The sequence below is a fragment of the Giraffa tippelskirchi genome, chromosome 7 (assembly GCF_054371585.1).
Source record: "Giraffa tippelskirchi isolate mGirTip1 chromosome 7, T2T-mGirTip1v1.2.pri, whole genome shotgun sequence".
NCBI lineage: Eukaryota > Metazoa > Chordata > Mammalia > Artiodactyla > Giraffidae > Giraffa > Giraffa tippelskirchi.
The window spans coordinates 119,435,721-119,448,539 of NC_137281.1; the positions used below are offsets into that span (position 1 = coordinate 119,435,721).

General features: G+C 36.4%; 1 protein-coding gene across 10 annotated transcripts in view; it reads left to right on the top strand.

Annotated features, from left to right (window-relative positions):
- Nucleotides 1-12,819, top strand: part of MYO5A (myosin VA) — a 212,025-nt gene that overhangs the window by 100,724 nt on the left and 98,482 nt on the right. For all 10 annotated transcript variants that reach the window (XR_014059930.1, XR_014059931.1, XM_081511474.1 and 7 more), the window contains 5 exons: nucleotides 590-671; nucleotides 1,297-1,404; nucleotides 3,240-3,346; nucleotides 9,191-9,456; nucleotides 10,864-10,945. Coding sequence is in view for 8 of the 10 variants with exons in the window: in XM_081511474.1 (XP_081367600.1) it covers nucleotides 590-671; nucleotides 1,297-1,404; nucleotides 3,240-3,346; nucleotides 9,191-9,456; nucleotides 10,864-10,945 (645 nt within the window). In the remaining 2 variants the exon portion in view is untranslated. The remainder of the gene's footprint in view (nucleotides 1-589; nucleotides 672-1,296; nucleotides 1,405-3,239; nucleotides 3,347-9,190; nucleotides 9,457-10,863; nucleotides 10,946-12,819) is intronic.

Consider the following 12,819-nt stretch of genomic DNA (forward strand, 5'->3'; position numbering starts at 1 on the left):
ATACACTGCAGAATTCAGGAATATGATGATAGAATATAAGAATTAAGTTTTGTATGAACAGTATTATTACATTGTATTTTGAAAGTATATATATGAAAGAAGTCAGTCAGAAAATACTAAGAAATGGTCTTAGAATTGTACACAATTTATTTTCTATTTTAAATATATTTTTATTGATTTTTAAATATATAATTTAAATTGATATGGATGATGTAGTGCATTTGGGGATTTCTTACAAACTACTACAGTAGATGGTCCAGTCTAAGATATGGGAAAGATGGGACTTTTTTCCCCAGAGTGTTAGGAAGACCATGAATCTAAGAGGTACTGTGAGAAAATATGAGTATTGGGCAGACAGAGATTTTAGCTTCCCCAAAAGTCACTGATCTCTTATGACAGTGCCATAGCAAGCTGTTTACTAGTTCAAAAAGCATTACTATCACATATATTATGTTGAATGTGACCAATAGATACACTCACACAGATGCACACAGTTAATAATCACATTTCAATAATCATAAATATTAAACATAAAACTTTCGAGTTTTAGATTAAAATTCTGTAATTGAAAACTCTTCTTATTTCAAAGGCAGAAGAGGAGAGAAACTATCATATCTTCTATCAACTTTGTGCCTCAGCAAACTTACCTGAATTTAAAGTGCTGCGATTAGGTATGAATATGACGTTAGATTTATTGTGCTGGTATTATCCTCTGTTTATTTCCAAGTTCATAACTTTATTCTTAAAAAGGAGATTATCTCGTACTGAAATATTTATGGATTAAATAAGAGGTCTACAGTTGGCCTCAAGATAACCCATGGGATGGATAAGGGGTAAGTAGCTATATAAATGGAGCAAGATTAGTCTTGAGTTGATACTTGTTTAAGATGAGTGTGATGAGTACACAAGGGCTCATTATACTAGTGTCTCTACTTTTGTGTATGTTTGAAATTTGCCTTGTTTAAAAGGAAAGAAAATACAAAGGAGTTTATGTGGTAGAACCATACGAGGTCTCTGATGAAGAAAGGAGAAAAGTGTTTGAAGAAATTATCCTAGCATGTAGATTGAAATAAAACCTTTAGGAAAAGACTATTCACTTAAACTCTACAAACATTTTGCTCCATTATTTAATTTGATTCTTGTATTAAAATGTAACTAAAAACACAGACAGTCAGACTCCAGACTCTAAACAATTAATTGTGCTTTCACTGCCTCTCAAGCAGAGTGAACATAAGGGTAGAAGTCAAGGCCTTTTCATAGATTTCAAATCTTTTTAAAAATTTTCCTTAATTGCAGGAGATGCAAATAACTTTCATTACACAAATCAAGGTGGCAGTCCTGTGATTGAAGGAGTAGAAGATGCCAAGGAGATGGCACATACCAGGCAGGCCTGCACTTTGCTAGGTATGTAATCTTATCCTTGAATTCTTGGAAGCAAAGCTTTCTGACTCAAGCAACCTTTGATTTGGAATATTGGGTTCATATTAAGTGGTGAAAATTTGGGGGAGATTTAACTCTTTTTTGTTTTTCAGATTTAACATTCTTCATAAAAAACATTTGGGCATCAAATGGGCATAGTGTTTCTCTTAGGGATGATGGGAACTATACTGAAAATATGTTATGGTAATGAGTGCACAACTTTGTAAATTTACCCAAAACTTTTGAATTGCATACTTAAGATGGATGAGTTTTATGATATGCACATTATTCTTCAATAAAGCTATTTAAAACATACATTCAGGGCTTCAGGGGAAAGATATGGCACTGTTTACTTAAATTTTTACAAAATCTGAAGTGTAGAGCTAAATGAAATGGGTTTCTATACAGAAACTCATGTTTTATAGGATTTTCTTTGTGTGTTTGTTTTTTTTTTTCATTTTGGGTCTGTTTTTGTGGCCTGGAAATGTGGTTGAGCTGGCTTGGTGACAAAACAATGTATTACATGTAGTTTATTTGTTTCTGAAATGGCTCATGTCACAGTTTTATTTCTAGATTTAAAAAAAAATATTGGATCTGCATATAAATAAATTGACCTTTAGAAATGTAGTATACAACTTTTAGTGCTGAATTATTTATTTAAATGTTTCAGCATATGAATAACTCTAAAGTATTGGTATTTTGAGGAGTAACCTGAGATGAGTTAATTTAATTTAAAACTATTGCTAATCAGAGTATGATCCAGGACCACTATGGAGCTTGTAAAAATTTAGAATCTCAGACTTACTAAACTAGAATCTGCATTTTAACCAGATCCATTGGTGATTCATATGCATATTATAGTTTGAGAAACACTGCTTTACTTCCAGTGCTAACTCTGTTTATAAACATAAAATTGCAAATTTGAAAAAGCCATAATACAGGAGTTGGTAGAAACAGTCCTTGTAAAATGAACTCTGAATTACCTGTATATGATTGCATACTTGGAAATAATTTTACTGTTTTTACCTGAACATAATATATATCTAATATTCTGGAAAAATCTTACCTTATTGAAAAGTGAAGCCTCATCTGGTAAAACACCAAGGGCTGACCGGCATTCTCCTCCTGCCTGATCTTTCAGGTCCTGCTCTAGTTCTTTGTTTAGGTGCTCACTTGTCAGCCTGGGGCATAGCACCAGCCTGAACATTTTTAATTGTGTGGTCTCTTTGACTTATTCTTGGTCTGTAGTTAAAAGAAGTGATTGAATAATTTGACTTAAAACAACCTTACTGAGCCACAACTTGCATTTATTTTATTTTATTTTTTTTTTTACAACTTGCATTTAGAGTAGAGCTAAATAGAAAAAGGTAATAGTGTTAGTGAGATACTTAGATCATGTGATGAATTTGTTTAGCACTTACCATGTGTCACATAGTGTGTTAACTTTACTAAGTGTATCTTCTCCTTTAGTGTTTACAAACTCCCTTTGAGATAGTCTCTAATGTCCCTGTGTCTCAAATCAGAAACTAGAAGGGTGAAGATGTCTGCTCGTGTGAGATGGCAGGTCAGGAGCAGAGCCCGGCTTCAGCTAAGGTCTGTCTCACTGCACAGCCCATTCTCTAAACCATAGTGCTAAAGTGCATTATGTGTTAAGATCAACAAAGGTGAAAATGTTGTTAACTATGACATGTTATAATGTGTACAACATCTGGCAGTATTCAAGAGTTAAAAAGTAAACTCTTAAAAAGTTAAATTATCTGCTTTAATTGTTTAGTTCCTATTCCGAAATTAATCATTGTTCATTTACTCTGTTGTTTCAGGAATTAGTGAATCGTATCAGATGGGAATTTTCCGAATACTTGCTGGCATCCTTCACTTAGGCAATGTTGTGTTTATATCTCGAGATTCAGACAGCTGCACAATCCCTGTGAGTTCAGAGCAAGCTTCCTGTGATTTGTTGATTTGTGTTTTAGTTTTGTTGATTCTTTATGGAAACAATGTGTTTGAAGTTTCTCTATTAACTAACATTAATAATTATCAGCAAGATAATTATTGGAGAGATACACTGTCTAGAGTAGAATTTTGAACTGTCAGTAAAGAAATGTGGATTCAGATCCCTGGTTCACGGCGATTGTATATGTGTGTGGGAGGGATGGGGGACGAGAGAACTTGGGTATATGTGTGAGCTGCATAAACAGAGGTGGGAAACATTAGATGTGAAAGTTGGATTGGTGAGTCTACAGTGAAGAGCTTGTTGGGCCCATGACAGACATACCAGAACTGATAAGTTTATTTGTCCTGTGGAATATGGTTTAAAAGTTACTGAAGAAATTGTTAGCAGTGATTACTACTGGGAAAAGGAATTAGATGACTGGAGAGATATGGTGTCTTCACTATGATTTACATATTCTTCCCCATGTAGAGATGACTACACACTAAGAATTAAAATCCTATTCATTTGTTTAAACTGTAATAAAACCTAATAGTCTCAGAACGTTCTCATTGGGCACTGTGATTTGTGATATTTTCTGGTCACCACCATCAAAGATCACACACAATGCACACACTCACACATACATGTAGATACTTATTGGGTGTTTTTTAACTTTATTAAAATGGAGGCCATTTTAATATAATTAATTCTTTTTTCATCTTGCTTCCTCAAGGATTATAATAAGAAACAATTCTGAGATTTATATTTCACTCTTCAGACACCCAAGTTGATATTTGCAAATCTACATATAGTTTAATTCATGTGACTTAAATTTGGGTCAATTAGACTTTAGTTTTGAAATACACGTTTCAGTGTCTCTGCCTGGGTTCAATCCCAGCTTTACTATTTATGCACTCTATGTTTTGGGTGAGTTACTTAACTTCTCTGAACCTCAGTTTCCTCATTTTTAAAATGAAAGAGACTTTGTTTTTTACCAATTTTGGACTGGTTGCTCTGATCAAGCTTCATGCTAGACAAATTATATTCTAAAAATATTTGTAATAAATACATAAGAAATATTTTAATAAATATATAAACTGAGTGAAAATAGGAACTCGGAACAGAGCAGAACCCTGAAGCACGGACTCACCTGGGAGGCGTTTGCTGAACCCAGTGACGTTGAGCTATGGTTTTCATAGCCAGGTGGGGTGTGGAAGACAAAAAACAAAGCCTCAGACTCATATAAACAGGGGAACAGAAAGGGAAACTTCTGCCTAAAGGTGAGACCCTAAATGGGGAGCATGCTCACCACCTCCTCCAAGAGTACAAAGAAAAATCAAGTCTCTAAGCTAGGCAGGGGGTGGGGGAGGCAGAAATAGTTCCCTAAAAATTTAGAGCAGTGAGCTGCCCCTCACACTTATTTCCTAGTTTGTTTTCATAGTTCCTGGATGGTCTCCAACAGCAACATACACAAAACTTAGCTTAAATTGATCTTGGATTGGTAGTGCCCTGGATGCCTGACAGAAGCAAATGCAAATCGACCTTCAATCCAGGCCTCAACAGAGTCCTGTGAGAATAGTTACAAGAAATACTGACTCAGAGTCAAAAATCTCAAATCTCATGATAAAACAAAATAGAAAGAGCTAGGCAAAACAACAGATAGCAGTCAAACCTACTAAGAGTGCTGAAAGAAATTAATAGCAGATTTGACACAGTTGAGTAGAGAAGTGATAAGCTAAAAGACAGACGTGAAGAAATGATCCAAAATGCAAGATGGGACCCACAGATGGAGCCCTTAACAATAGTTAAAAGAGATGAAGAATAGAGTAATGGAATCTAATTTTAATCTAATGAGAATTTCTAAGGGAAAGAAAGAAGGGAATGAGGCAGACAAAATGTGTGAAGAGGTAATTACTAACAAATTTCAGAACCTGTGAAAATGACACTACACCACAGATTTGGAAAGGACAAAAAATCCCAGATAGAATAAATAAAAGGAAACCCACCTCTAGGCTCACCATAATGCTACCATAGGCAGAGAGAAAAATCTTGAAACACAAAGAAAGATAAGACATACTAGTGTTGAAGAAGTAGCAATTAAACTGATTGCTCACTTCCCAACTGCAATAATAGGAGTCAGAAAACAGTGTTCTAGAGTAAATAATTACTAACTTAGAATCATATATCCAGTAAAGATATGTTTTTAGAATGAGGAAAAGATAGATGTGTTTTCAGACAAATAGAAACTTGTGAGAATTTGTCACCAACAGGCCCTAACTAAAGGAAATATTAAAAGACACGGTTAAGGCAGAAGGAAAGTGATCTGGATACAAGATCTAAAATTCCAGAGGGAATGGTGAATCAATAAAAAATGGGCAAAATTTGATTAATTAAAAGAATAATAATTATGAATTGAGCTTCCCAGGTGGCACAAGTGGTAAAGAACCCACCTGCCAATGCAGAAGATGAGATGTAAGAGATGCAGTTTCAATTCCTGGGTTGGGAAGATCCCCTGGAGAAGGGCATGGCAACCCACTCCAGTATTCTTGCCTAGAGAATTCCATGGACAGAGGAGCCTAGCAAGCTACAGTCTATAGGGTTGCACAGAGTCAGACACAAATAGTGTATTGGGCCACAAAATACTTTTTACAAAAAACTCATTACAGAGGGAAAGGTAGTAGAGAAACCTCACAGACACTCCCATAACCAAGCAACCAGTCAGCATCACATGAGTTCTGATGCAGCATCCTGAGGAGAGTACCACATCGCTTCTCTAGTATTCCCACCAGAAGGCATGCCGAATCTGATCATGAGGCAACATCCACACTACCCTTCTAAAGTATCGAGTTCTCAAAAGACAAAACAAAGTAAAAGAGTGAAGAGCTCCTCAAATTAATGGAGATTGATGAAATAAGAAAACTAAATTCAATATATGAACCTAAATTGGATCCTGGACCATAGAAATGTGCCTCCCTAGCAATCCTATCCTCAGAGGACATTATTAGGTCAATCAGTAAAATTTACCAGGTAATGGGGTTGTATCACTGCTAATTTTCTGATTTTATTCATTGTACTATAGTTATATAAGATAATTTTAGGAAAATACACAGAGTATTCAGTACCAAAAGGCATCATGTTTGCAACATGCTCTCAAAAGGTTCTGAAAAATAATATGTATATATACGTATGTGAAAGAGTGAGAGAGAACGAGCAAACTTGGTAAAATGTTAATATTTAGAGAATCTGGGTGAAGGGAATACTTTGTACTTTTCTTGCAACTTTTCTGTTAGTCTAAAATTAGTTTAAAATAAAAAGTTTAAAAAACAAAAGTGAATCACCAGCCCTTTCTTCCACCCAAAAAGATAGAACTGAAGTACTGGATAGCAAAGCTTATAGATTGGGATTGAGTGTTTGGAGTTCATGTTATTTAATTACATTAAGTTAACTAATGTATCAATACTTCTATCATAAAAACAGAAACAGAAAGTGAAGCTTTCAAACTAGTAAAGAGAAAAAATGAACTAAAAAAAATAATACAAATATAACAAGAAAGGGAGAGAAATTTTTAGAAAAGGAGGGACAAGTAAAGGCACAAATAGGTATTAATAGAAATAATTACAAATGAACCAATGTTCCAGTTAATATGGATTGTCAGACCAGTTTAAGAATTCAGGTATCTACTTTTGAAAGAAGTGTTCCTGAAAAATAAAGGTACAGATAGTTTGAAAGTAAAAAGTTGAGAAAAGACACATCATAATAGCTAGAAAAAACCTTGGTAGAGCTGTATTGATACTGGACAAAATAGACTTTGAGGCCAAAAGCAGTACTAGAGGTAGAGTCACTATGTATTGATAGAGATTTTTATTCACCAGGAAGATGTAATAGTTCTAAACTTGCATGTACTTAATGATGTAGTCTCAAAATATATAAAGCAAAAGATTACCACAAGAATAAAAAGACAAATCTGTCATAGTTGGATATTACTGACTTCTCTCAATTACTGATAGGTGAAGAAGTCTAAAAATTAGTTAAGTCATAGAAAATTTGAACCAAAGTTAACATCGTTGACCTCATAGAACAAAATGGTAGTACCATTCAAATAAAATGTTTATAGAGTGCTGATCCACTTCTAAATGATGTCACACAATTCATATATAAATGAATGAAATAAGCTGCTTATTGAAGAGAGTTGATCCATGTTGATGGTAATGGTGCTGATTTGTGTCTGAGGTGATTACTTGGGAGGAGGGGACATGAAAGAGAGAAGGGACTGCTTCAGTGGGAAGGGTCAGGTGAGGAGGGTGTCAAGAGACCCAGGGTTTAATGACAATTCTGACATAAACTGGTGGTGTGATTTTTGCCAAGCTAGTCTTTTGGATGTTATGTCCTAATTTGCCAATTAGAGATAGCAGTGTTCACCCTGCCTGTTCCTGAGGAATGTTATCAGATGCAATTGAAACATGTGAGTGAAGATGTTAAAAAATATAATGTACTAACATGAGTTAAATTAAGTATTTTTAATTTATGAATACTTTGCATGCCTACTTACTCATACAAAACTTATGGAAGACATTGTAGGGGATACAGGGATCCCTGTAGGTAAGGGGTTCCCAACCTTCAGGGTCTAATGCCTGATGATCTGAGGTGGAGCTGATGTGATAGTAACAGAAATAAGGTGCACAGTAAATGTAACGCTCTTGAAGCATCCCCAAACCATTCCCCCACTCTACAATCTGTGGAAAAATTGTCTTCTACAGAGTCAGTCCTTGGTGCCACAAAGGTTGGGGATCCCTGCCATAGATGATGCAGGAGATCCTTAGATTAGAAATACTAGTCTAAGAAGCCACATAAATAACTATTAAGTTGTCTGTTTATAACCTTTTAGTACCTCCACCTTACACCTCCCCGCCATTGGCCCTCATTGCTCTTAGAGGAAAGACCAGCCATGGACCAGCTTCTGGCTTCATCCCCTACATTTTCTCCCTCACGTAGCTTCAATCCCTCTCATCTCTGGTTTCCTTCCCACCACGGGACTTTTATACCAAATGTCCCCTCTACTTGGAAGACCTTTTTACCAAGTTAACCCTTTCTTATTCTTTAGATCTCAACTCCATTTCTCAAGGCCACTGTTTCCTGTCTCCCTGAATAGGGCACATTCCTTACACATGGAATCTTAGTATAGTGTCCTCCTTTGTAGTAATTTTAATTTTAAGGAGCAATCATTTAGTTAATGTCCATTTCCCCTAGTGACTATAAGTTCTAGGAGGACATGGTGAAAGTGAAAGTATTAGTTGTTCAGTTGTTTCCAACTCTTTGTGACCCCATGGACCGTAGCCCACCAGGCTCCTCAGTCCATTGAATTCTCCAGGCAAGAATACTGGAGTGGGTAGCCAGTCCCTTCTCCAGGGGATCTTCTTGACCCAGGAATCAAACCCGGGTCTCCTGCATTGTAGATGAATCCTTTTACTGTCTGAGCCACCAAGGAAGCCGGTACATGTCTATTTTTTTCTGCTGGCATATAACATATTTGTAGACAAGCTGACTCATTTTCTGACTGACTAAATGAATGTGCCTGAAGACGGATGCAAATAAGTACTATAAAGAGACAAAGGAAGAGGTCATTTTTTGAAGTAAGTCCTAGAAGAGATTACAAAATGCTGCCTAGATTCTGGTTTGATGGATGATTGTGATTATCAATGATTAGCTTCAAATGCTCTTGGTGTTTTTTTTGTAGCAGAGAAATTGTCAGGTTTAATTGTTACCTCTTTGTTAATATTTTTTAGTAAATTCTTACTTGATTGATCTGATCCTAGGAAATAACCCGTTCTCTTTTGGCAGCCCAAGCATGAACCCCTCGGCATCTTCTGTGACCTCATGGGTGTGGACTTTGAGGAGATGTGTCACTGGCTCTGCCATCGGAAGCTGGCCACTGCCACAGAGACGTACATCAAGCCCATCTCCAAGCTGCAGGCCACAAATGCCCGTGATGCATTGGCCAAGCACATCTACGCCAAGCTCTTTAACTGGATTGTAGATCATGTCAATCAGGCACTCCATTCTGCTATCAAACAGCATTCTTTTATCGGTGTGCTGGACATTTATGGGTGAGTGTATTTGGCTTAGTGGTCTGAACATTTCTTTCTAGACATTATCTAGTAACTCCAAGTAGGTATTTGATTATGTCTCCTACTGGTGAGCTAAAGAGAAAATTAGAAGAGAATTTTTAAAGTCTAGTTTCATTTGCTAGTTTGCCTTCTCTGGGTACTTTTCTTTAATGTTGAACCCCTTCCTATACATTTGTGCTTTTTGAAGCCTAATTTTTCATCATTTGGTTCACTTTTCAAAAAGACCTATGACATTTCTATTCCCCTCCCTTCTGTATTTATGTAAACATTGTGAATCTGTGAATTGAAAAGAGCAGTAGCTTTATCATAATTCTGATTTTTCCCTACTTGGGGATGAATATGCCCTCAAAAGCTCATACTAGTGAATATATTCACATGCTGCAGCCTTGAAAAAAGAAATCTCTGCCACTTTGCTGATGTCTATCTGCTGAGTACATATTTCGTGTTACTAACTTAGAAAGCCTTATCTTCACTGATGTGGAAAGAAAGTTTTGCAATGTTAGAGAATTTCCTATTTCTCTCTAATGTACACATTTTGAGTATTTTTTAAAAGCTATTTTTTCCTTTTTCTCCTCTTCTCATATTTTTTTTTTTCCTAAATAAATGTAAATTTCTCATTTATTCACTCAAGGGAGGTTTCACCACTTAACGAGCCTCTTTTCACTTAATAGTGAGCAGTCATATGCAAAACATGCTTTAGAGAATCATTTATTCCTCTCTACATGGGGGATCGGATACCAGTAAGTGACACTATTCAGGTACAGTGAAATGGCATACACAGTAATATGTTCCAAGGAAGGCATTTGGGCATGAAATAGGAATTACTGCCCAGGCACAATCCATTCCAAATGAAAGTCTGTTCCTACCTGACTCCAACTATTCCAAAAGCTTAAGTTTTCCTAATGCGCTTTTTTTTTTTAAATAAATTTATTTATTTTAGTTGGGTGCTAATTACTTTACAATATTGTAGTGGTTTTTGCCATACATTGACATGAATCAGCCATGGGTTTACATGTGTTCCCCATCCTGAACCCCCCCCCACCTCCCTCCCCATCTCATCCCTCTGGGTCATCCCATTGCCCAAGCCCTGAGCATTTGTCTCATGCATCGAACATGGAATGGTGTTCTGTTTCACATATGATAATATACATGTTTCAATGCTATTCTCCCAGAACGTCCCACCCTCACCTTCTCCCTCAGAGTCCATAAGACTGTTCTATGCATCTATGTCTCTTATTCTGTCTCGCATATAGGGTTATCGTTACCATCTTTCAAATTCCATATATATGCATTAGTATACTGTATTGGTGTTTTTCTTTCTGGCTTACTTCACTCTGTATAACGGGCTCCAGTTTCATCCTTCTCATATTATTTTTGGTTTTACAGATTTGAAACATTTGAGATAAATAGTTTTGAACAGTTTTGCATAAATTACGCAAATGAAAAACTACAGCAGCAATTCAATATGGTAAGAATTTTCTTGCTTAAATAAGATTCTGCCAAAAGTAATTCTTTGAATTCCTAGTATGTGTTTAAAGACTGGCTCCTGAAGTGAAGTTATGCATTTCAATTATTATCTATGGATTAAAGCAGTTAAACTGCTGAGGAACTTATGATTAATGAATGATGCAACCTTGGAAAGATGTTTATGGCCCAGATTAGATTCAAGGTCATCTGCTGTCTGAGAATAGTAAAAATTTGGTCCAAATAAATTGAGAGAAGGAAGCAGAAAGTGTGTTAGATAGTGACATAGGGGTGTGAAACTTTGACCCCAGGGATATCGTTCAGTTGGTTGTCCCTGAGGCTAACTATATGTGGAGTTAATACTGTCTTAACTCTTACTTGCTATATTAGCGAGATGTCAGGACAGTCTGATGATAAGACAGTTGGATGGCATCATCGACTCAACGGACATGAGTTTGAGCAAACTCCAGGAGATAATGAAAGACAGGGAACCCTGGCATGCTGTAGTCCATGGAGTCACAAAGAATCGGACACGACTGAGCAACTGAACAACAACAGGGCAAAAAAGTCAGGACATATTCTCTTTTCTACGTATTTTTTATGTATTCTATTTTATGTATTCTCTTTTCAACAGTCTGAGACATTCACTGAGACAATGACAGTGGAAGGATTTTGAGTGACTTTTGTGAATAGCAAATATGTTATCATGGTGTTGAGGGATTTGAAAGCACTTAAAAATGGTTGGGCTACAGGCTCTGTGGTGGGGTTGATGGTGACCTCTGGGAGGTCACCTTCCAGGACCGCTACTGCCAGTGCCCCGTCCCCAAGGTGAGCCACTGCCGACTCATGCCTCCACAGGAGACCCTCCAACACTAGCAGGCAAATCCAAGCTCAAGTGGATTCAGATTCAACTTAAAACATGTTCCTCAGAATGTCAAATTTCTCAGGATGTGAATAGATATTCCACAAGATAAAGTTATGTTAAAAAAAAAAAAAGAAATGCTGCAAACGCTCTACATCTCTATGTAGGGATTTTTAAAGCACATTAGCTGAGGGGGAAAAAAAAACACAGAGAAATCAAGCAGGAAATATATTTAAAGTGGCTAAGCAAAAAAAATAAAAAGATTGGAATCCAACTCTGCATTGATTTTCCAGGGGATCTTGGGCAAGTTAATTGACCTTGCTGGGCCTTAGTCACCTCATCTGTATAATGGGGATGGTAATAGTACCTATTGCATGTAGTTATATGGATTAAAGAGTTGGGATATGTAAAGTGCTCACCACATGCTAAATACAAGTTTTAAGTGTAAGATTAGGGGTGGTTATTATTGATAAAATAGAATATTTAAAATGAATCACCTATAGGAATTAGAATATGAAAAAGAATAGAACTGAAGGATGAGTAAGAGCCCTATTATCCTCATCATACAAAGAGAGAGGTTGAGTGGTATACCCTACAATTGATGAATGAAAAATGGAAATTTAAAGATATTATTTTAAGTTATAAAAATAATAAAAACCAAAAGATCTAAAAATTGTAACATCAGAAGGATAGAGGAAGAACAGTAGAGAGTGATATACATGAATTTGGCCTCATCTGTCTCATCAGGAAATCAATAGATAGTTTTAAATGAATAAATAAAATAATAGCTGATAAGCATATACATCTTCCCTGGTGGCTTAGCTGGTAAAGAACCCACCTGCCAATGCAGGAGACACAAGTGATGTGGTTTTGATCCCTGGGTCAAGAAGATCCCTTGTGGGAGGACATGGCAACCCACTCCAGTATTCTTGCAGGAAAGAATCCCATGGACAGAGTAGCCTGGCAGTCTACAGTCCATGGAGGTGCAAAGAGTCAGACATGACTGAAGCAACTGA